Source organism: Berghia stephanieae, chromosome 7 (genome assembly GCF_034508935.2).
Source record: "Berghia stephanieae isolate SIO BIC M18660-M18661 chromosome 7, UCSD_Bste_1.3, whole genome shotgun sequence".
NCBI lineage: Eukaryota > Metazoa > Mollusca > Gastropoda > Nudibranchia > Aeolidiidae > Berghia > Berghia stephanieae.
In genome coordinates, this window is record NC_088366.1 from 25607439 (window position 1) to 25633740 (window position 26302).

The window sequence follows — 26302 nt, forward strand, 5'->3', positions numbered from 1 at the left end:
CTTTTAATGACTGTGCAATGAAAAAGAGACATTTATAATATATACTTCAGATAAAATACGAAAACATTGCACGCCAATGCTATCCCTTGAACATCATGATATTCAGTTTTATAAATAATACATAATAATACAATCACAGCATGCTTCATGTAAAGCTAACACCACGAGATATGAAAATATGTACAGTACTAACAAAATATGAAGACGGCCATCGTGTACAAAAGACTGTTCTTTTCTAAAACAGAATCCCAGCTACATGCTAATCAAACAAGCCTTCAAATTTGAAAACAATACTGTATAAGAAAAATTGACATGATTCAGTATGTTTGCTGCTTTGCTTTAAAAAAATGACGATTCAAATTTGTAGGTAACTATCATACCACCGTCTAGTAAAACACGATTATAGGATAAGCTGAAAAGGGATTCAAACAAAGAAAATAGTTTCTAACCCATGAATAAGGCTCCAACCCAGACTATGGAACGTTTGGGAATAGACTGGAGAAAAGTCATCAGTACTTTACTCACTTCTATCTGGATTTAATGTGAAGTGGTATCTTTGTAACTGTTTTTGTTATTTGCTGAAGAAGAGTTTTGAACCCAAAACATTCTCTGTTCAATATAGGCTATACTCATTTTTGCACAGGCCTTCTGACAGTCCATAGTTACTTGCAGCTTAATATTCAGGTTTAGACAATAAATGATATGAAAAGCCTAATACAAAATATTTAGTTTTACTTTTAGCAAATCCCTGATTTTCCAAACAAAACAAACAAACAAATATTAAGTAACTTATAGAAAAGCCGTATAAAGTAGGACTTCGCTATGTTATAACATCAATTTTAATATTAACAATATATACAAAATAATTTTTAAGTCATAAATACGATTGAAATTTGCATCACATCACCTGAAATCAATCACGAAGCACCGATATGTAAATCATTCATTTTAATTATTGATTTTTTCAATGATAATTTAAAGAGCATTCACAGAACTGTGATAAAATATAAAATTTTATATGATCACTACAACTTGACTGAGATCTCACACATACAAAATCATTCTAAAAAAACAACAAATACTGTGTTGTACCTAAAAGTAACTGCAGCCAGAGCACGACAATTAGCAGGTCTTGGGTCATCAAGCAATGCAAAAAGTTGTGTTGAAAAGAAGAGTTTGGGCTTTTATACACACACACACATATATATATATATATATATATATATATATATATATATATATATATATATATATATATATATATATATATATATATATATATATATATATATATATATATATATATATGTATACATTATATATATATAACAATAACCACTTAACATGACCAAACGGATCCCAAACCACCAACAAAACACTGATCATGTAGGATGAGAAATGCAGTCTTTTAGGCTCTGTTATATTTACTTTTCAACAGAGACACGGCTGTTTACAGCCATGCTTTTATCTTAAATAAACTGACTAAAAAGTGAAAATGGAAAGGCTTTGGATTGAAATAGTATCCCCCCCCCCCCCCTCCCAAATAAAAATGATACAACAGTAGGATTGTTTTCACTGCTTCTATGCACTTTACCCAAAAGTCTAAAACGCTCTGCCCAGACAGATCAGAGAAAAGCAATGGAAACATTCAAAACACATCTTAAAACATTCCTTTTCGAAAAATACTTTTACTCACAGGTCTTATCTAATAATTATGTATACCTGTGGCATGCTAATTATGTTGTGTTGTACAATTTTATTATAATTATTAAATGAATTGTTTTTATGCACAGCACTTTGAGATGAAATTGCATGGAAAGCGCTATACTAAATGTACACCATTATCATAATCATTCAAAGCCTCTCCATTTTCACCTTTTTATTAGTACTTTTACGACCCCAGGCTTCAAGCAGCCCCCACAGCTCTGTACTTATCTTCACCTGGATGGATATAGTAAGAAAAAGTGAGTAAAAGCATTATGTTATGATTTCATTTGGACATATACAACCAGGTATAATACTCTACTAGAATATTTTACTACAAATTTCACACCAATGAATAGAAAATAAAAATTATTTGCATTTCATACGAGATAATACAAGGCTGGAATTTAACAAAATGGAATAAGAAAACAGTTAACAAGAACATTAATTTTTTAGTTAAGAAACAAAACAAAAACAAAACATACAAATTTAGTAACAATGTATACTATATGAAAAATCTCTCACACTAACTAAAGTTAGTTTCCGTTGACTTTCAATCACTTTATAAACAAATCACTTTGTTCAATCAGTTTTTAAAAAAATATGTTTGTGCGTAGTCCTTCACACCAACAGCAAGGAGAAAATCTCCATAAAATAAGTAGCTAATATATTTTTACTGAGTACACTTACCAATGTTTGTTTTTTGTTTTTAAGGGTTTTACGGCGCTTGCAACACATTAAGGTCATATCAGCGCCAGTAAAAAGGAAGAAAATGGGGTAGTAAAAAGTTCTAGAATTACAATTAAAGCACCCAAGAAAAAGTAAGACATAGGGGAACTGAGAACAAATAGGGATCAGATTCCAAGAGCATACCACCAATGTGCTTAGTTTGAGATCACCTATAAGTCTCATCCAGACACAAGCACAAAATCCAACAAAGGGGAATACACTCAAATGCTTGCATTATACATTAAAAATAACAAATATAATGAATAATTTTAGATCAAGCTGGTTTTCAACAGTTACAGTTTGACATCTCTTCTTGGAGCTGTTTTACTGACTTTTCTAATAAATTTGCATCAAATTAAAAATTTACTGTAAAAATTGATCAAAACAACACACCGATAATCTAAAAAATAAGGTAAAGATTTCACCCTAATTTCAAACTCACACTGTTTCATTATTTTTGTATGTATTTGTTATAAAATGATAAAATGGTAAAAATGTAAGTAAGAAAATGCATATAATCACAATCATTGTCAAAATTCAACACTATGTGCTGTTTTCATGTCGTAGTAAAAAAAAAAAAAAATTAAACGAAAAAAACAATTAAGATGAGACCTGATATTAATAAAGCTGCACTGATAAAGTCAATCATGTCAAAATAAAAAATAATTGACAATCTCAAACTACTTTGAATATTGAAGTCTCAAATTCACACATCTTGACATGCTTATGTAAATCTGTATTTTACATTGTTATCTATTTTTTTCTGGTTTTAAAACATACAATTTTAACATATTTACACATTTGCACGAACTTCCCTAGTTTCTGAGTTCAAAATGACTTTATTCTACATAGTTCACTAATTAGCACGAGTTGACCTATGCCCATGTCTTTCTAGATTTTATGCATCGCAATGCCATTTTTTAAATCTTTGGCTGAGGAAGGGTTTGGGCCTGAAACATTCCTTGCTTATTATTTTGCTTTTAATATTGTTGCAACCTACAACTGCATGCATCTTGTATTTACGTGATTGCTTTTTCTTCTTTTTGTGTGTGTGTGTTTGTAGTAATTATATGAAGTTTTCCTCTATGGAAGATGCCAGTGGGAAGCGTCATTAATAAACGTATGTGTCATAATACATTTTTGATTTATTCTCTCTCGTTAATTCAAAACACAATTATCTTTTTTAATCAACATATCAATATTCATTTGAACAAACAGTGTAGCTGTTGGACTTCTATGGAATGAATAGCAATAGCATTGATGTAACCAAAGCAGTGTTATATTGGAGTGATTTCAACATTGATTTTGATATTTTGTTTCGGACCAAAATATGAAGCTTTGGTTTATCTTTCATCTATTATTGAAGACAAGAGCCGTAATTTCTTGAAGTAAGTTACAGAATTTAAATTCTCACTTTTCTGGACAGTCCTTCTATAAAATCATTTTTTAGTATATGGTTCACCAATACATAAAACTGTTTTGAGACGATAGGTCACATATTTTCTTGATTTGGTAAATAAAAATCTTACAAATTTCAGATCCCCCTTATGACGTCTGTTATTTCATATCACACTAGAAGATAAAAAATAAGGAATAATTTTTACAAACTAAAATGTAAGTCTATATAATTTAGCAATATTTGATATCATGGCATTTGATTAGGTGGTTGATGAAAAAATAAGTACTTAGAAAACAATATAATATCACAGGAATTGAAATTATGATTTGGTGCACAAAACGACTGGATTGCATTTGTGCAACAATAGAAATGATAATCTTTACAATCTGGCTAGAAGATGCAAAATAAGCCTGAGATCCTTTGGAATATAACAATATTATATTTAATTATTTTATCCCCAAATACATTCCAGATTCTGAGACCTTTTAGAGATTCACTAAAGACTAGTGAAGTTTAATTTGGCCGCACATCCCTTTCTGGGTAAAACTTTTACCAATATAACTTTTTAAATTTTGGTTTAAAAATCTAAATCTGATTCCCAAAAATACCTGTAAATAATAAATAATTCAGTGCAAGAGGCAGTTTTATAGAATATCTAATTATGTCAGGTACTATAAAACGACCAAATAAAACAAAATATAAAAAATTCTGACTTCTGAATTCTGCCTTAAAGAAAAGACTGAATTATTTTCAAATATTTTTTCCCCGTCTTTCATTCATCTGGTTATAATTGCAAACCTAACCATTTCCAGCAAACAAACAATAACAGCGAATTACCTCCGGCTATTAAAGTATGGGTTATATCCACTGTCATTGTTATCTTGTTAAAAACAGGATGATATGATTACAGGTTAGAGTTAGATCAAACCGAGTCAGTAAAGGGTTATAATTATAACTATATCCTATATTACAATTTTGATCTAGATTTGATTTGGTTTTAAATTTTCACTAATAATCTTCAGCTTTTAAATATCTTAAAAAATTGTCTCTTTTCTTTCTTTTTTTTTTTTTGGTTCAAAATTAACTTGAATCGTGATGGGACACTCTAAGGTATAGTTGCAATAAACTGAAGACTTCTACTTAACAATAATAATTTCACCATACTCATATTCACCTAAAAACCAGTCGTCTTTTCTGATTAAAAAAAAACAAAAACGATACAAAGTCAATAGACTATAAAATTTCAACAAAGGATTAGGATCCATCAATTGGTAAAACATACAAAAAAATCACAAAGAGTTTTATTCATGTTTCCTTCTTTCATCTGAAATAATCTTCCAAATTTAGATCTAAAAATAAAAATCATTGTAACCCTTGGGTCACTGGCAAAGTTATTCACAAAATAAACAACAAACTACATCATTAAATGTTCAAGTATGTTATGAAAGGTGAATGGCGAAAATAAAAAAATATAAATAAAATCTTTGAGGACCAAAGTCTCTTAAATCAACAATTCTAGACCAGTTAAATATCACTGTTGTCATGACAACCTATTTATTATTGTTTTTGAGTTTAACTCACTCCAACATCGATAGATAAGCTCATTAAAAATTGTCAAAATTAAGCTTTCAACAATTGTTTTATATAACAAAATAAAATACCTTCGAATTAAAATTCATTTTTGCTTACAGCATACAACTTGCAAAGTACACAATTACATTTAAAAACAAGTCTTTACACATTGGGACATTTAAGTTTAGTTTTGCTCTTTGAGAATAAGACCAATAAAATAATTCATAGCTTAATATCATTTCACGATTACATTCTTTCTCTCTCCCCCCCCCCCCCCCCCCCCCCCCCCCCCCCCCCCCCAAAAAAAAAAGGGCATATCGAGGGCACCTGACTCCAACCATGTAAATGTGAGAAAGGAAATTTTGAGAAAAACACAGTAATTGGTCGTACAACTATTCCCGCCAAATAACGAGATTATGGTTAGTCTCTGTTGGTCACAAGGGTAGAGCTGGGTTGGGCTGTAATATATTCTTTAAAAAATAAATAAATAAACAAATACCACACATGGTACTAGCATAGTTCGAATCAGATGCCATCTAATTATAAAATTAGATCAATTAGATTATTTTTAAGAAATATTGTCCCCTTGGATTGCTGTTTTCATGTAGTTTTGTGTGAGGTTCCAATTCTAGAAATTTTCACTCACTATTGTATAAAATTGTAACTAAACTATGACAGTCAAACTTTCATCGTCAGCTCTATTGTTCCTACTAAGTTAATAATTATCACTACTATGATGAGAATTTACAATCACTAATAACTACAACATTTCTCCATTCCCATCTGATGAAACAGACTCTGGTAATGTCCTTAAGGGTGGCAGTGCTCTTTGGTCAAAAGGAGGGTATCTGTATGTGTCAGTTGACCTTGTTGTACCAGAATAAGGTTTAAACGAATTGGAGCTCTCTGTACTTGCTCTCAGAGCTGACAAATCTAATGGCGGTACTTCCTGCTGCTCATCGCGTTGTTGTCTCCCTTCACTTTTCCATTTTTGCTTGGGAATTGGGGTTAGGGGAAGAGTTTGAAAATGACCCTGTCTTTGGCCTTGAGCTACGTAGCTCAAACTCCCGTCAGGATTAAAAGTTGCATTTTTGTTTACAGAAAACATAGTAGTAGTGTTTAACTCGTCAATGGTTCCATTAACAGAAAGTTCATCACCAGACATTGCTGCTGCAGCGGCACCATTCCCGATCGATGTTTTTCTTTCTATTGGACTTAACTGAGAGCCTGGTGGAGGGGGTTCAAACATCGCACGATAAGGGTGATTTAAAGAAGGGCTCCCTCCTCCATTTTTCCAACTTCCATTTAGAGTTTGCTGCTGTTGTCTCCTTCGGGCCCGTGGATCATCTGCTCCATCAAATGCCATATCGTGAGTCATCCGATGATAGGAGTAATTCCCATCATGTGGACTTGGTATGTTGTCTGACAATAGAAAAAATAAAGGGGGAAAAAAAGATTTAATACTGCAAATTGCAAAGCTCCTTTACACTCCACTCAAGACAATTTGCCCAAAAGCCTCTCTCTAGCAACTCTCCATTTTTTTTTATTAAACATCCTCAACCACCTTTGATTCTTTATTAAAATACACATCCTTTACCTCAAGTTCTAAGTAGTTGACTGGTTAAATAAGTAGTATTTCCAATAAAAATCCTGCAAATACCATAATCTTCATGAATGTTGGTGAACATTAGAAGGAAGGAGAAGCAGGATGCTGGGTAGGAAGATGTTGGCCGATAGTTACACAAGACACTAGGACAGATGCACTAGGCTGCTGTATCTTTATAATCATGACAATTAGCAAAGATCATGGATCCACACAGTGTAATGCAGAGCTTCTAATCCACAATATCAGCAAAACAATTTTTGACTTTAAAGGTCAGGTATATAACTTAAAAATCAGGATCCACCCCCCCCCCCCCACTCCCTTTCTCCAAAACCAAAAGCACAATAAACCTTTTCTTTTTTTCACGACCAATTATTTTATATTTGTATAACATTCAAGATATAGGAAAATTAATGCTTACAATTGTTCTTGTATCAATCTCATCTATCAAAATAAATGAGACAATAGAATGACAGTAGAATTAAATCAAACACCAAAATTTAAAGACTCTCTAAAAATGTAGCAACCACCACAAATTAGAATTGTGTCAGGGTGATTTAGGAGCTAAAACTTGAATTCATAGCCAAAAAGTGCAGACTTGGGATAAGTTTACTTGTTTTATATAATTTTTCGAAAGGCCAAAAGATAAAATGTTATATTTCTTATCACTTTCAATTTAAATTTGTTTTTCAACTTCTAACATCTGGATTTACCCAACATAATACCATTTTGAGATGAAGGGTCACATATTATAGTTATCACCAATAAATTCTCGGGGAATAAAATCAAGAAAAGCAAGAGTTGGCAGCTCTGTATAACGTTTGGTGACAGTCACATGATTGGAAAATGTCGATGAAGAGGCAGGGATTCAGACACAAAAGGAGAAACTGAAAGGACAGGCTAGGTGGCAGAGAAAAGAATAATAGATGAACAAAAATGCAATCCCAAAGCTAAAATGGAATACTAATGAAGCCAATACTGCTGGACCAGACAGAAATCTTGATTTTATGCATTATCAATGGAACACACTTAAACTTAAAATTGAGCTTTTATATAGAGAAATATCCATGTAACATGCTCAAAGCGCTCTACAAAGGGTCCCTGATCAACAGCAACACGCAATATGTAGAACGAGACATGACGCCTGTTAGGCAATAATACCTCTTTTTCCAACGAAGACAATGCTGTTAACAGCCAGATACTCATTTTACACCTGAATACAGTGAGAGAATGTGAGTAAAGAGCCTTTTCCAAGGACTCAACTATGCGCCGAGCCAAGGACCTTCCTATCCAAAAGTGAGTGTCATACCACAAGACCACATAGCCAAACAAATAGAAAAAGAACTTAGATAAACACTTAGATAAAGAACAAAAACTTTGGAACCAGCAAGAGGTGTTGAATTTAAACAGAAGTTGACTTTATGCAGATTCCCCTGTGTCAGACACAAAGAACAAGTATTTATCTCAGTTTATTTTGTGTTATATATACCCTTTGGATACGTTGCTACTCAATTGCAAATCAATTTCCACCACATTGACAGAGATACAATGACCAATCACTACTAGGCAGACAGAGGGGGCAGAAAAAAAAATGGAAAAAAATAAAAACTCAACTGCACCAATGACCGATCAATTTTGCTTCTGAAGTGGGCACTTTTGTCAACTGAGGTATTGGGACATCTGACTGCCAAAAATCATTGATAAAAAGGAAGAAATGTCTATGCCTTATGAACTTTATGCCATTAAGATTAATGAGAACCAAAAAGTGTCGATTTGAAAAATACAAAGAGCAACGAAAAGCAAAAAGATCTAAATCCATACCAATTGTGGCTATTTGGACGTCATGAGATGAATTGCTGCTTGATATTTTTTTCTTTTTCTTTTTCTTCATCTTACGGACCATGTTATTCTGGCTGTTGCTTTCATCGACACTGGATTGTTTCCATGGAATCTGTGGGTTTCATTTGTGGAAAAAATATGATGTGATTTGGATTAGGCTTGTAAGACTTTTAAAACCATGTGTAACAAATCAATAAATTTCTAGGAGTTCATCATGCTCATGTGTTTCACAATACTTCTTTCGGAACCATTAGGCCCATGAAGCTCGAGTTTATCCCCGTTTCTATAGTGTGAAATTGATAATAGCAATTGCCTGCCACCTTTGGATAGGACGCTAATTATTCGCAAAGTACAGTCCACTAGATCTAAGAAACCAACTGGGCAATCCCTGCTTGTTGAACAGGAGGGAGGGGGGGGCAGAAAAAAAATCTAGACATCACCAAGGATCAATCTTGGTCCCTTTGCATGTGGAACGAGTGCTATACATGATACATACTGCCTGTTAGACATCCTTTTGGTTCTAGCAATCTCATAAATATCTGTTACGGTCTATCACTAGTCATTCACTGACAAGTTTTTCCTGTATATCTGGACCCCCGGAAATATGCAAAAAAATATCCCAAATTATGCGGGGGGGAAAATTACAAATTATGCAAAACAAGAAAAAAGTAATAAATCGCTGTCTAAATTCTTCAATTGCTTTATTTACATTTAACCAATTCAAAATTAAAGAACTACAACGCAAATTCAAAACTTAATTTTTTGTTGTAGCACAGACAAGCTAGATGTCGTAGAGACGTTGTGCTAAGACTCCTGCGCCTGTCTCACAATATCAGATTGTAAACAGAAAAACTGCGCTCAGCATCAGCGCTGTTGATCGTGGTGTATATGTACCACTTGGCACAAGCAGCCAAAGCTGGCACTTCATCAGAAATGGACTGTCAAAAATGTGGCGCGTCAACAGAAGAGGTGATGGAGTTCTTCACCGCGAGGGGCCCAAGCTGCCGGGTGTACCTCTTGATCTCCTCCTCGGGAACAGTTTTCAGCTTTGTGAGGCTCTCAAGTTGATCCCAAGGTGGAGACAAGAGCAGCTTAGCAGGTAGATCTCAAGAAGACAAATCAAATCGTACACTTGGAATCAGGGTTGCCAGATTAATTTCAGGCATTCTGCCAACTGGATTTTAAAAATCTGCCAAATACCACAAAAAAACTGCCAAACCGTACTATTTATAGTACCCCCTTTGAAAACTCATCAGTTTTGTTAAACAAAAAATTCTAAAGGCCGATGTCATAATTTTTTTTTTCATTTCCCAAGTTTAAAAAAATCACCAATACATAAAAATTGCCATGGAAAACGTGTAGTAGACCTATACATTCATCCCTAGGCCTCGGAAAAAAAAATCTGCCAAATAACTGCCAAACTGCCAAACCGATTTTTCTCTGCCAGACGACTTCAAATTCTGCCAAAAAAGGACATTTGGCAGAAAATCTGCCAAATTGGCAACCCTGCTTGGAATTGGAATAGCCTCCCTTTAAAGTTAAATGGAAGTCACTGTCAAGTATTTGGGAACATCTGACTTTTTCGGTTTCATTGTTCTTCATACAATGGTCATAAATTCACGCTAAAAAACATATTTTGCATAATTATGGGGTAAAAGGTGAATTATGCGGCCGCATTGCGGTAAGTGGCAAATTATGCGGCCGCATCGGTCGCGTTTTCCTGGGGGGCCAGGTATATAAAACCAATATACTGGGTTGTGACTTTGAGTGCTATAGCAACTATGTATATGGAAGCTACAAAGAAAAAAAAATAGCTTAACTTCACTCATTTAATAATTTTTTTTAAAAATCAGTTTGTATGTTCTGACCTTATCGTCTTTATGAATTGGAGTTGCTAATGGTGGGGGCGTTTCCCCTCCATCCATCCTGTCTTTTTCCGCCAAGGCCTTCTGGTACTGCTTCACTTCATCGTCTTCAGAACCACTAAGATAGAAGAGAAAAAAAGATAAACAATGTAAGAATATGCAGGCAGTATTTAGTTGGGGTTTTTTTGGTTCTTTTTTGTAACCCTCTCCTTACCGACTAGAGTAAAATCGTCACATCCGTTATGATTCAAAAACCATTTTTCTCATTTATATTTATTTTGCACATCACAAAAACTGAAGAAATAATTCTGTTGTAGTTATTAGAACTAAATGCTGAGTTTTACAACTTGTTTTGCTGAACAAAATTATTTATATCACGTACTTATTCCTTTTGAGTTACAGCTTTTAAAAAAACTATTTTTAAATTTGATGGGTGTTACGTTTCGAGGAAAATCCGGAAAATGGTCAGTAAGCAAAGAGCTAACGGATAAAAAATTCAATGATAACCATGCCACCATCTTATGTTGACAATCATCTTTACTCATTTTTCCCAAAACATTTCGCTTATGGAACAACCTTTCTGCAGGTTTCAAACTTCTAAGCAATAGAGCTGCACCACAAACTATCAGGAAGGAACCATAATTATTCTTTTTTGGATATGCAAGAATGATCAGTCTGACTAAGTCAGTCAATTTATATGAAAAAGAAGAAGATAACACAGACTAACACCTCGAATCCTTGACAATATCTGATAGTTTTGCCTTTATAATGACAACTCCATTGAAGCTTTTTGTGGGTAAACAATCAATTTGATCAAATAAATTTGCTTTAAAAAGTGATATAATTTGCAATACATGAAAAATTTTATAACTAAAAAAATGGATGGAAAGTGCAAAAAAAACCATAAAATATACTAAGATTCTTGTATCTACTCCTACTTTCAGCTACATCATACTATCAAGTAATAAATAACAGATCGTCCAGTATAGCATTTGTTCTTGGAGTGTAAATGAAAGATTCCATTTTTTTTTTTTTTGAGTAATGGCAAGACAGCTGCATTGGGGAAAATACTATTCTACCATCACCTAGAGCAGTGCTTTTTTGAAGCCAATTATTCCTGGTGAGACAATGGTGAGACTGTTGAATTGTGTGACCACAAATTCCCGCTGACAGACATCACAAACAATATCAAAATATGGGTAAAGACCAGCCCACTGTACATTAAGGTGTTATAAAACTATAAAGCAACCTCAAAAGTTCATTCAAAGTGTGTTTATTGTTATGTATGCACATGCCATCACCTTAATCAAGATGTTAGTCACTTTTGCAAAACTAACATTTTGAACTTTTCTTCACTCAAGGGATTATTATGTTCGAGGACTGGCAAATTTTCTTTTTCATTGACCGGTGGTTGAGAACTGCTGACCTAGAGGACAAGAATTCAAGCCCTGACTTCAGCAGCTAAGTATTTTCTTCAGCACGGAATGTAACCTTGTATGCTCACTTCACAGCATTGCACCAAGATTGAGTCATGCTCTACTTTGGTCTCATCTTGAAATAGCTCATTATAGATTATATGTATTGTGGTCTCACAAAAGGTGGCAGATGATGGAAAATTTTGAATTCCTGAAGTTAGTGAAATGTGCAGGCAGAGCAATCTTTCCTCAGTAAAATGCACATCTAAATTTTCATATCGCAATTCAAGACAAAGTTACAGGTATTTCAGTACACCAAACCATCCCGTTCTACAGGCTGTATCATTACCTTATTTTCAGTGCTCATATCCCACGCAGTTCGAAAGTGACATCGGGACCCCCCAAGGAGATAGTCTGAGCCCGATTCTGTTCACAATATACTTAGAACACGCTCTGAAAGAAGTTCGAAAAGTCATTCCAAAACCAACGACTCATATTGAGAATGCAATCCCTAGAGAAATCGCCTATGCAGATGATGTCGATTTTATTGGATCAACACCAGCAAATATAGACATCATACAAAATACCCTCATGAAATATAACCTCCAAGTCAATGCCAATAAAACCGAATTTACAACAATATCGAGGAACAAAGAGGAATGGAAAAGAACAAAGAAAGTCGGCTCACTAATTGGAGACACCGAGGATGTACAAAGAAGAAAACAGCTATCAAACGCCGCACTCAGTAAACTCACCAATGTATGGATTAGAGGTGACAAAATAAAGAGAAAAACCAAACTGAAACTGTACCGTGCTCTTGTAAAACCGGTACTTCTGTATAACTGCGGCACCTGGGCGTTGACAAAATCCGAAGAAGAACATCTGGATGCCTTCCATCGCACACAGCTAAGAAGGGTACTGGACATCAAATACCCAAAAAAGATCTCAAATGAATCACTCTATAAGATCACAAAAGAAAGACCAATCTCCCTTGACATTTTACAACAACGATGGCAACTTTTCGGTCACATACTACGCAGGGACAAAAACATACCAGCTAACCAAGCCATGTTGGGATACTTCCAAAAACACGGGAACCTTTTCAGAGGAAGACCGATCACAACACTCCCTGTGATCCTAAACAAAAACCTCACAACACTTGGGCAAAGCATTAGTCTCATCACGGCAGGGGACCTTGAAAATCTGAGAACCCTAGCAGAGGACCGGCAATATTGGAGACACCTCACACAGGAAATACTGGAAACAGCCAAGGCGACCCGATCTTTCGGTCGAGACGCGAAAGGCATCTAAGTCAAGTAAGTCATATCCCACAAAATCAAAATGGCATCTGATAACTTTTATCCTAGCATCATACAAATTTCATCAAAGACTCAATAAAGGAAATTTATCTTTTAAGCTACCTTTTTACTGATTATACTTTAAAACTATTGACATTATACCTATGTTATCGTTTTCACCAAGAGAGGGGTTTTTCCCGTTCTTCGTATATACTGGATGACAGTCAGAATGATTATTTTGTCAATGAAATGCAACTTGGGCTTGATAGATGCCCTAATCGCATTGCTGTCACTATTCTCTTGGTTAAAAGAGAGGTTTAGTGTTATTAGATAAGCAATTGGAGAAGTTACGACAGTCAAAAGAAATTCAGTCTTGTCTTACAGTTTTAGTAATTACATTTTACAACAACAAAAAATTAATTCATGACACAACATAAATTATTATAATCTTACCGAGAGAATTGTTTTTCCTGTTGCTTGCTAGGTGTGATTCGATTGACCTGAAATGAGCGGAATCATTTGTTAGATTCACACTATTTGACTCAGTATTCCTCTTAAGGTGGAATTTGATTTTGCCATCATAATTCATCATGTTCACCTGGAGCAGAGTACCTACTGAGAATTAGGTACAGCCCAAGGGAACCACATAAAGTAAAATTGGTCCTTTAGAGCCAAAAAAAAAAATACATGGAGATGGAGCGAATCTCGGTTTTTATAGTGTAACAAATGCTTGCTACCTTTTGATTAAGATGCAAGACTGTTGCAAAGTACTTTCTCTGCTATATCTAACTGATTCAACTACCCAATCATTACTGAGTGAAAAGAGGAACAATAATTTTTTTTTAATATGTTGATTGCATCCATGACTGATACCGACCATTGGAATACCCCATTAATATACCTTAAAACATTAAAATTAGCTTTAAAAATGTGTAGATATTGCTCAATTGTATACAGTATTATATTCATTTCAGTTCAATACTTTGAAAGCATGTTAAGAAGCCATGGATACATATATAAATGCATTGTTTATTTGTATATATATTTGTTTACCTTCAGTGGCTGAGATCGAGCAGAGGCTGTAGACAATTCATGATGAAGATTATTTTCCTCCTTGACTCTTGCTTTTTCTCTCTCTTGTATAATAAAATCGTATGTTGTTAATCCCTTGTACACTGTTAAATCATGAAATAAAATCAAAATTTAATGCAACTTTATAAAATTTATTGATATGATGCATTTCTTTCAATATTTTACTTGCGTGTGTTCAGGTTATTATATGGCATATGTAAAACAGCGACAAAGTTATATTGCAATTCGCGTTGGACGTTCCATGGCTCAATTGGTAGAGAACTTAACACAAATAAAGAGCTGGTCTCAGTCCAAGGTACAGTGAGTTTTTTTGTTTGTTTTTTTTTTTTACCTTTTACATCTCTTTCTGTCTAAACAGTAGTAATTAATAGGGTCTGTTGTTCTGGTGAAAAGAATCTTGCAATAAAATAGAATTCTAACCAACGGGTGTCAAGCAATTGTTACTGTCAGTTTAATGCAATAGAAATTATAATGAGACCAAATAAAAATAATCGGAGCCAGAATCTATCCCAATTTCTCTAGCTAAGCAATCACTACTAGTAAAACAGAAAGGATTGAAACCAGTCCCTTTGATTGTGCGATGAATGTTCTACCAATTGAGCTATCAGGATCTTAGTTTCCAAACTTAAGTGCCATATGTCTCTGATGAATTTGAGATCTGGCTCAAATATACCAGGGATGTCCTTTGCCCCCAAAAAAAGCCTGAAATAGTTTTGAAATGTTGCGTTTACACAACTAATGATTTCATATTTAAAATTTAAAAAAAAGCACAAACAAAACAAAAATAAGTGACAGGAATTCAAGTCTCTAGCGGAAAAAAAAAGGAAAAAGAAAACCAGCTGACATATATTTAACAACCAAAACTGGGGTAAAGCTCAATGTCAGGTGAGATCTTTAAGCTCTCCTGAAACGTTATAAGGGAAACTTATTTCCTGTACAAAGGACAGTGGGGTGTTATTGAGGTCCATTTCACAATATTTATAAATTTTGTTTTCAAAAGGCCTGACTACAGAATATTACATACTCAGCCAGATGTGGAACTGTAGAAGATGGAGCATCAACACAAATGCCAGAAGAGCCAAGACGACGGTGATTGCATCAATGGTTAAAAATAAAGAGTCGTCTACTTCGTTGCTGAACATCTGAAGATTGGTTGACGAATTTGAGTTCTTAGCATCTTCAGGGAAAAGAAATCAATAATTTTCATTGAAAAAAATAAACAATATCGTCATGAATATCTAGTTAAAACATAGATAAGATTAAAAATGGAAATAGAAAGGGAAAAAAAATGAGTTTTGAATCGGTGGACACAATTTTGGATTACATACACAAGGATAAATCTATGAGACTGGACCTTTGTTGAGAAATCAAAATCAATCATGTGCCAGTTAAAAAAAAATAAATAAAAAAATAAAAAAATAAAAAAAATAAAAAGAAGAGAGAGAGAGAGAGAGAGAGAGAGAGAGAGAGAGAGAGAGAGAGAGAGAGAGAGAGAGAGAGAGAGAGAGAGAGAGAGAGAGAGAGAGAGAGAGAGAAAGAGAAGAGAGAGAGAGAGAAGAGAGAGAGAGAGAGAGACAGAGAGAGAGAGAGACAGAGAGAGAGAGAGAGAGAGAGAGAGAGAGAGAGAGAGAGAGAGATCTTCTGGGGATCAAGCCTCAAACTTCCTGATTAACAGTCTGACCAGCAATCAGGAGTTCTGAGTTTTGATCCCCAGTCAAAGCAAGCTGATTTGTGGGGATAATGTTTTACTCGTGTTTTGTATGGCACTGTTTCACACACAACTTTGCATATGTCTATCCTCCACCAATGCCAGGTCCCAATTTTTTAAAACTTTAATTGTATGTGTCAATAATTTCAATATTGTTCCATTTTGTCATTAATATAAAATAATCCTTTTGTTTGATTTTGTTTACCATCACTTGGACTAAGTGTGTACATTTTCCACCCTGCAGCCATTGAACCAGTTAAAACATCAATGTATGTATGAAAAGAAAAAAAACACTAAGGAAATGAAAATATGGGCTAAGAATCAAATGGACCAACCAGAAGTCAGGATTTTCACACATAACTCATAGCTTTGAGTCTCGTAAAGTATTCTACAACTACCCCTCCCCCTCACCCATATTAGAAGTTAGCACGACATGAAGTTACCTTTGTACACCTGTACTATATTTCCTGTATCTTCATCTGTGAAAACAGCCACAAAAAGCAATATACCAACAACGTTCACCATAAGACTTGCCATCAACCCAAAAATAAGACTGGAGAAAAACCATCTGGAATCAGGATAGGAAAAAAAAATTACAAAATGACGAAGATTCAAATTGTAAAATTGTTGAAGTGTCATTAAACATTTGTAAACATTTTCAAGGAGCCAGAGGTTATATTGGTTTCTATAATGTTAAATGGACGACAGCAATTGCTTGCTAATCTTTAAATAGGATGCCTGTCTACCGCAAATTGATCAAATTGATCCAAAATTCAATCACTACTGAGTGGACAAGGGGTTAGAAAAAAATCATGACTGTATACGGGATCAAAACTGATCAAAACTGATCTCCCTAAGAGCTATATGGACCCTTTAAAATATAATATGTTCATATTTTTAAAATTGCAACAGAAACCAGAAAATAAATAAAAATTCAGCACCACAGGTCTAATCTGAAGGACTACATTGAAATTATTGTTTATTGTCTGTAAAAGTTTGTTGGTCTACAAATGTAATGATTTTAGAAGAGGATGACAAAAGCCAAATTGTGGTTACAGGTTGATGCCTGCATGAAGCCAGACTTAATTTTCCCCCTTCGTCTATTTCTTATTTACCACTTTCCATTGAAGTGAACCATTGCACCTTACACAATACAAACTTCTCCAATAAAGGACGAATGATACTAATGATAAAAATGCACTTATCTCATCATAAAAATATCTTTTGTGAAGATAAGATGAATACTGTGGCATGGAGGCTTATGATCCTTTTAAATTGTAAAGCAATGCCAAAACCAATTTGATACTATCATTGCTTAATAATTAATGGTAAAATTCATAGGTGTGGAGGGGAATTGTGTCCGGCTATGGCTTTGTAAAACATGAATTATAGACCCTCTGTATTGTCTCTGACATGAGATTAACTCTTTCAGCGCCATTGGCCACACTGTGCGGCCAGAGCAGAATCCGTTCTACTGGCCACTTGCCGCACAGTGCAGCCGGTCTTGAATGGAAAAAACAGTAATGTAATCAAATCCTACTTTCTACAAAAGTACCATAAATTGAACCAATGGTATCATTTCTTTCATCAGAACATTCAATTGGCCCTAGGGGGGTATTTTGATTGAGATTTTCCACCGCCGATTTTTGAATGTCGCTTTGTCTTAGCTTGTCATTCTCATGCTGCCTCAATCAGGTGTCAACCATTTTTTGACGGAAATGCGAATATAGCCTCAGACTTATAAAGTTAAAATGTTTGAAACGTCTTTTTCCCTTAAATAATCAATAACAAAAAGTAATTTTTAAAAATTTTAAAAACACTTAGAAGCCAGTGGATGTTTTAAGAGCAAACCTTTCGTTATCATTATTACACTTTCAGACAATGAATTTAATCAAATGAAGAACAAAGAAGAATCTGTTTTTTTTTAAATTAACAAATACACATTTTTTAAAAACTTGTGCAAATAATGGAACATAAGCCAACAAAATATGTGTTTCTTTTTGTAATTTCTCTTTAAATGGATACACATTTCATGTTTAAGAAATAAATCATATATTATCAAAAACTATCTCACCTGCTGTGTAAAACACAACCAAATGCAAATTGTCAACAACAAAATTTGGTATCATCTTTACTGACATTGTTAGTGTTCATAAAATGTTTACCCATTAGCATTGCTTATGTTTATCTACTATTTTTTTCTCATTATGGAAAGTGACTAACAAATCAGATATTCACCTTTTAAAATGGCTCTTATTTTGAGATAATCAAACAGTGGTTCTGCCCTTATCTTTATCCCTTACATTGAACAAAGTAGCCTACTTACTTGTAATTTCTGTCTCCTACACAATTATTCAACCATCGACAGTGATGGTCAAATCCGCTTACACATTTGTTACAGGCACTGCAGTGCTTAGACTTTGGACCCCTGAAATATAAAAAATGTATTTGTTTCAAAAATCAAAAATTTGAAAATAAAAGAATCACTTAATGACTATACACATTCAAAAATATATACACATACAATTAATTAAATATATAAAACAAATGAATAAACAAACAAACAAATATATATATAAGACTTTCACTTTCTGATGAGAGCAATGATATTGTAGAAGTTGATCATAATCATACTTGAAATAATTGATATATGTATTTATATATATATATATATATATATATATATATATATATTATATATATATATATATATATATATATATATATATATATATATATATATATATATATATATATTATATATATATATAATATATATATAGGTATCTATGAAATAAAAGGTATATGCATATAATCAAATAATCAAAAATAATATATATGATTGTTTTATATATCCATTAATGAGATATATTTATACTTAGATAAATATTTTTATTAGATAATAATAATATATATATAATATATTATTTATATTTTCTGTGATATTACATTTTTTTATTAATATACCTATTTATGATGTCATGATATTTATATTATACAATGATATATATACACATATACACAAATAAATACATCAAAACTATGTAAAACCCTATCACGTGCCACATCCTGCTAATAGGATGATTACGAAGATCGTCCTTGATGACGTCTACGAGGACGTAATGGTTTGCGCATGGTTCTTCTCCTCCTTCTCGTGAAAAACCTAACATAACTTCATCTGACATCTGTTCATCAATCCGTTCTCATCACTTACGAAAATAAAATGAATTCTTTCGATGATACATTGGAAAATGTTGAAATGTCCATCAATGGAAGAAGGAAAAAGAAAAACAAGGCAAACCACGGGCGTGAAGTAGAGAAGAGAGCCCGTAATTCTTATTCAAAAATCAGTTGCAAAACAGTGCCATTAAAAATAAATATGTCAATGGTTGTCTTACAGTAGGGTTTCGACAATTTGGTTGAAGCTGAAGTGAACTGTGACCCTTCCTTGAAATGGTTATGACAAAATTTGAAGTTCTTTTTTATTATTTTTTTTTATAAAGGCTCTCTGAGAATATTACTATTTTTCTAGTATTGGTGCGATCTTTTTCTTTCTTTTTTTCCATACTTTTGATAAATTAATTTTGTTCTGTCAGTCATATCTTATGACATGTATCATTTAAGTTGACCTTAAACCTTATTTTATAGGCTCTAGTATGAGGTCTGCATTAATTAATCGTTCCATGTCTTAACATGACATCAATTCGCTGTTTGCTTATTTCTAGAACTCTAGTTTAAACGGTGAAGGTTTATTGGTTAGTTGTTTTTGTTTTTTTTTAATGTGTGTGCGTTTGTGAATACTATCCGAGGTCAGATATTATATTCAATGCTGTTGAGTCATTACTTTTTTCTTTATCTACCGTCAAATTTGAATTACATTTTGCTTTTTATTTCCTAAAATTAAATAATTACCTTATGAGCTTCTTCACTCAACTGAGACCCTGTCCTTTTTATACTCTTTCATTTTGTATGTTAGTGAATATAAAATGTTCAATATTTTTTTCTTCAACATTAAAATCATATTTCATTTTCATTAATTTTGTTTTAAGAATATAAAAGTTTTAGTTTTTAAATTTATTTTGACTTTTCAAAGAATAAATATATTTTAAAAATCTCAAATCCTGTGGTATTTTTCGTCATTGTCATTCATGTGACACGAAACTTTGCTTTGGGTGGGGGTCTTTGCTGTCTCTTCTTTCCCTTGACTCGAATCAATTCATTTATTTCTCTTTGTTGTGGCTTTGTTCTGATAACGAAATGAGCACTTGCCACGGCCATGTCTGGGAATTTTTGATTGAGGGAAACAGTCAGATCTAAACATCTTTGATATTGTCCTTTAACTTCTTAAATTTTAAGGGGTTATTCTCTGCATGATGTATGCATGGCACATTGAAGGCATCCTCTCCTCAGACACACTGATATATCACTCTTCGGATAATTTTTATTCGAACAAGTTTCTTTGTCTCACTTTTTCTTGTTATACATCAAAAATGGATCTGAAGTCTTTGGACTATTCTATTATATTCCTTTTTCTGATTTTGAAGTTGGTATTGAGATGGCACAAGCGCTGCAAAACATCTGATAAGTAGTGACCTGATGTTTTTCTTACAGTACTGTAGTTTACGGCAAAATCACGGCTATTCTTTGCGATTATGTGATTGAGTTTTGATATTTATCACATCATTAATACATGCTATGGACTTAAGACAATTTCTTTTATTTTCTAAAACCTCGTACAGCTTTCTTATACATTAATATGTCAAAATTATTGCTCAGCAGCCGTTAAATTCCAAGTGATGGATATAACGCATTTTGTGAAAAATGAATTTGGTGGATATAAAGCATTTTGCCGAAAAACACAAAACATATTTCCTGTTTGTATCCTTCATGGATGCAATAGGTTTATGTCATATGGTTTATTCAATGTCCTAAGTGATGATTCAAAAGGATATATAATGCACAGAGGAAATTCAGTCCTTGCTAGTGGGATAAAAACATGCATTTTCTCAACTTTCCTCATTTTGGATATAAAGCGTTTTGCAATGGAACCCTTCATATATATATATATATATATATATATATATATATATATATATATATATATATATATATATATATATATAAATAAATAAATACATAAATACACATATGTAAATATCCATATCACGTGCCCCATTTCCTGGCTTAAATAGGGAATGAGATTAGCGGAAGAGTAGCGTCCCTTGATTGGACGTCACCTTACAGAGAGAACGTCAAAATGGTTTTGCGCATGCGTCTCTCTCGTCCTACCTTCCTGTCAAGTGTCTCATGCCGCACAACCAACATGACATGCTCTCTCTAATAACTTTTCCGCTCAATGGACGCTACTCTTCCGCTAATCTCATTCCCTATAGTTAATATACTTCAAAGTGCTTACATTTTTTCCATTACCCAAAAAATTCAATTTGGAACAAAATTTTCATTTCATATAATATGCTTGATACTGATGGGTGCCAGTTCTACTTTACTACAGGTAATCATTCACATCCAAATTAGTAAGGTAGTTTGTGTAAATCACCCTATATGAGGGCAACCGTATGCCATTAACCAAACACACTGATGCTCGATTTGACAAAAGTCAAAACATGTAAACAACTCTGCAGTCAATTTTGCAATTTCTGTACTGTCATTGGGACCCATTGTCTCAAAGGTATTATGTCGGAATGATTCAGACCCTTAAAGTGAATCTAGTACTGAAATAATGAGAAATACAAATTTGGGGCTTAGGTTGATACTGTTTCATATTTGTGGCTATAAATTGAATTTACAGCGTATAATTTATCTCGACATAATACCGCTTTGAGACAATGGGTCACAATTTGTTTGTCATCTACATCTTTGATCCAAATTCTGCTATCTCCGGTCTAACAAACTATTCGATTTGCATTCTATGGCAACATTTTATGTTCAGATAAGTTTAAAGACTATAATAGAGAAGTGGTGTCTTTGATTTTTTTATTTGGTTAAACTTTGTCGCTGCACTATATTTTAGATTTTACCCACGAGCTGTGGGTATATTACTTTTTATTCATTCCACATTTTAAAAATGAAAAAACAACAACAATAAAATAAATAAATAAATATATAAATAAACTTACACAATCACTTGGCATAGGGCACATGTCTGGTTCTCAATGACATGCTTGTTTTTGGTCCGATCAAATTTGGGCACATGCTGTTTACTTCCCTTTGCCCTAACAGCTGGGTCAGCAGGGTCAAGGGTAGTGGCTGCCATCAGAGTGATGACAAGGCCTAAAGTGGACAGTGCTGTGATCTGAGATTAGTCAAGGTTTTCAACATTAACAACAAAAAATTGGATATTATCTGTGATGGAAAACGATCTTCTTCATGTGGCATCATACTGTCTCATAATAATCACATACAAATTCAAAACTCATCAAAAAGAAGGAAGTAACAGAACAATATGTGCATGCTCAAGTCTTTGGATATCTGACCAGCAGTTTCAGCCAACATTTTTCAGCCAGCTATACAAAGTTCCAACTGACGTTAAAACATGACTACCAACAAAGCCGAGGGAGGAGGGGGGGGGGGGGGGGGGCATGAAAACTGGATGACGGTAAAATATCCAGATTTCCAGATAAATCTGAAAAAGTGATATTTCTGAGCAATGATTAAATGCTTAGTGTTGAATATGATGATGGTGAGGATGATGACGATGTTAATGATGATGACGATGGCAGCAAATTCTAAACCCATCTTAGCAGCAGTTACCGGAGTTTGTGTTATGCTGAACAGCAAGAAATTCTCACCTATGATAAGTAAATCAAATAACAAAGGATACAGAATGAGACACAATATCCCATGGGGATACCAAATTGGGGGCAAAACAGCCAAAGAAGATTATAACAAAGTACAAAGTGATCACCCATGCCACAACCTGTGGAAAAAAATATGGGAAACATTGTTTAATCAGAAAAGCCCCGTAAGACAGAGTGGAAAATATATTTACCCCAAAAATTCCAACCATGAGTCACCTCCTTTGATTACCAATCCAATAAAATTTTATTTTGCATGATACTTATTTATAGCATAAAATGTATAAATTATATTGATTATTCTATTAATTTATTAACTTTATTCATTTATCAACGTTTGTTTTCCTAATGGAAAATTTGTTCCAGCAATCATCCATTGACAAAGCAAATAGCTGTGGAGCACATTTTTGTTCGTACTATTTAGCACTACCATTGGAGAAAACCTGTCGCATTTATTTGCAAGGAATTGTCAACTTAAAATTATAATGGCAGATCAGTTATTACAATAGAACTATCACCAGAGACTGATTGTCACCTATCATTCAGCTGGGGTATTGCATGCCTGGATAAGCAAGAGGTATGTGTAGTTTAACCTTAATTCCCAGTCCCAGTCGGGGTGAGTGTTGTGAACAAATTTCTGCATCTGGTTCATAATAAGTAAAATATAGGAAAAAATGAAGAAAAGTCTCTACCGAAGTGGGTGTTCTCCATATCACCGAAGTGTGTTTTTTCCTTATACGTTAAGAACATATATAGGCAGTTTAAAAATGCCATGCATCATATTTCAAATCGATGCATCTATATATGCATCACGCGAATATGGAAGTTTGTCCGGTAATAAAAACAACTCTTGAATAATTATCGATCAACAATCCATTATGAATATCATAGTAAGAAGAGCTTCGAAAATGAAAGCAACATAGTTTTTATACCCACTGTGATGCTACAAACTCACAGGAATAAATAACACACAACAGTGAATAGAACTCACAGGACATCCAACAGGTTATCCAACATGAAAACAATTCATAGCAATAACTCAATAGCCAAAAACATAATACTGGTAGACATTGAAACACAACAATAAATACGTTCCTACGTGACCATTTTATAATATAAGGAAAACATTTTTTATTGACACTGGCACAGCAACTAACATCAATATTTCTACAAAGTTTTTTTTTTTTTAGCATCTTCCCATTGTTATATAATAATAATAATAATAATGCTGAAAACTTATATAGCGCTATAACTCCGAGACACCAGACTCTAAGCGCTTAAATTACAAATTACTTTGGCTGAAACATACTCATTCACACACACAAGCACACACACACACACACACACACACACACACATACACACACACACAACACAACACACAACACAAACCAAACCTATCTTGCTTCTCATACCATCTACTAAAATCGAAACAAATATGTTTTAAGGGAACGTTTAAAAATAGACAAAGATTCTTTTTCACGAATGCTCTGCGGTAAGGCGTTCCAAATAGAGGGTCCGAAATGAGAAAAGGATCTCATTCCAGCATTTTTCCGAATTCGAGGGACAACTAGTTTTGTGGAATCACTGGCCGAACGTAAGGGGCGGGGTTTTTGAATATCTTTCAATTAGTTCTGAAAGGTAGGAAGGGGCAGTACCTTCAAGACAACGATACACTAAAACACAAGCTTTGAATTTAATTCTTTTCCCAACAGGCAGCCAATGCAGGTCATGAAGTAGAGGTCCGGCAGAGTCGCACCTACGCTTCATGAATACTAGTCTGGCAGCGCTGTTTTGGACAATCTGAAGACGTTTCAGATTGTATTGCGAAACGCCAAACAACAGAGCATTACAATAATCCAATTTCGATAGTACGAGGGACACAACCAGGTGCTTGGTCACATCCTCAGATATGAACCGTCTAATGGAAGCAATCTTTTTTAGTTGGAAAAAGAGAGATCTAACCAAATTATTAACCTGATGCTCCATCGACAGCTCAGAGTCTAAGAATGTGCCAAGGTTTTTCACTTTGTCAACAATTTGAATAGAGGCATCCCCCAACTTCAAGTCTGTTTCACTTTTCCACTTCCTGTTCCCCACATACAGCACCTCCGTCTTATCATCATTCAGTTTCAGTCTGTTCTCATTCATCCATTTCTTAACACTTTGGATACAATTTTTACTATTGGCTGATACTTCTTGTAAATTTCTCGTATTGGAAACGCAGTACAATTGCGTATCATCAGCGTATTGATGGTAAGACAGACCATAACTTCTGATGATTTTAGACAGAGGGCCAACGTACAAAACAAAAAGAACGGGTCCAAGTACTGAACCCTGGGGAACCCCACAATCAAGAAAGATTTCCTCCGATCTATATTCATCCACCGTAATAATCTGTTTACGATTGAACAAATATGACCTAAACCAATCAAGCGCTGCACCAGACACGCCATAAGTAATTTCAAGACGTTTTTATATTTTATAATAAAAATAAAAATTAAAAACTAGCTTCTACCCTCTTATTTCTAAGACTAAATGACTAAGTAATTCTAACTTGAACACTAATATTCATTAAAACTTACCTGCAAAATATGCCACGAGCAATCCCAACCATTTCTCCGACTGGTCTGGGGGAACTCTTCTCTTATCAAGTCCCTCATTTTCTTTTGAAAGATTAATGGTTTAAATTTCGAGTTCAATCTTGTTGTTGACTCAATCTTGAGTCAATAGGCTTGAGTCTTGGATCCATATTTGTCAATTGTGAGCGTTGAATTCAACAGATGAATATAATCTTGACCCTTTGCCTTTTCTTTTCTCAGAATCTCTGCTTTCAATTTCAAATACTGGAAATCACTTGGTGCCTTTGGACCTAGGTTATATTTATTGTGATCTTTTCATGCAATCCTCTCTAATAGCTATAAATAAGAGTAAATAGTGGAATTATTTTGCTTTAAAATCCAACATACGTTTTATATTTATATTCAGGTATTTGTCTCGATACAACGAGGAAGCCATTTTGAATCCAAGGTAACAATTGATCACAATGCCGAAAACAAACCGGATCCATGAACAAATGGTAATTATTATAGAGTTGTAGATAAAAGAATGGATACAAAATCAATTTTAGATAATTTATTGGAAGTGATGATTCCTTATGGAAACTTTCTATGTGGTTTGAAGTCGTTACAATGTCGTGAAATACAATAAATTTTGTTTCTATCCTAATTGTTTATTATCAAGAGTCATTTCCCTTGCTGTGG

At 33.8% G+C, this 26302-nt stretch overlaps 1 protein-coding gene across 1 annotated transcript; it reads right to left on the minus strand.

The window, feature by feature from the left end:
- Window positions 1–4817: 4817 nt before the first annotated feature.
- Window positions 4818–26265, minus strand: LOC144976942 (uncharacterized). Its single transcript, XM_078921570.1, has 11 exons — window positions 25625–26265; window positions 23066–23161; window positions 22362–22537; window positions 18551–18652; window positions 16668–16792; window positions 15541–15693; window positions 14478–14599; window positions 13878–13924; window positions 10715–10829; window positions 8829–8958; window positions 4818–6826 (listed from the first exon to the last, which is right to left on the minus strand). The coding sequence occupies exons 1-11, from the start codon at window positions 25700–25702 to the stop codon at window positions 6165–6167; spliced, it is 1806 nt and encodes a 601-aa protein (XP_078777696.1). The 5' UTR covers window positions 25703–26265; the 3' UTR covers window positions 4818–6164.
- Between the last annotated feature and the right edge of the window lie 37 nt (window positions 26266–26302).

Bases quoted from the DNA above. Each gene is read 5' to 3' on its own strand.
- LOC144976942 (XM_078921570.1), bottom strand. From the start codon at position 25,702: ATGAGGGACTTGATAAGAGAAGAGTTCCCCCAGACCAGTCGGAGAAAT. The intron at 15,694-16,667 runs GTAACTTCATGT...TTTTCCCTGAAG, and splicing joins TATAGTACAGGTGTACAAAG to ATGCTAAGAACTCAAATTCG. The intron at 13,925-14,477 runs GTAAACAAATAT...CGCTCATTTCAG, and splicing joins CTCGATCTCAGCCACTGAAG to GTCAATCGAATCACACCTAG.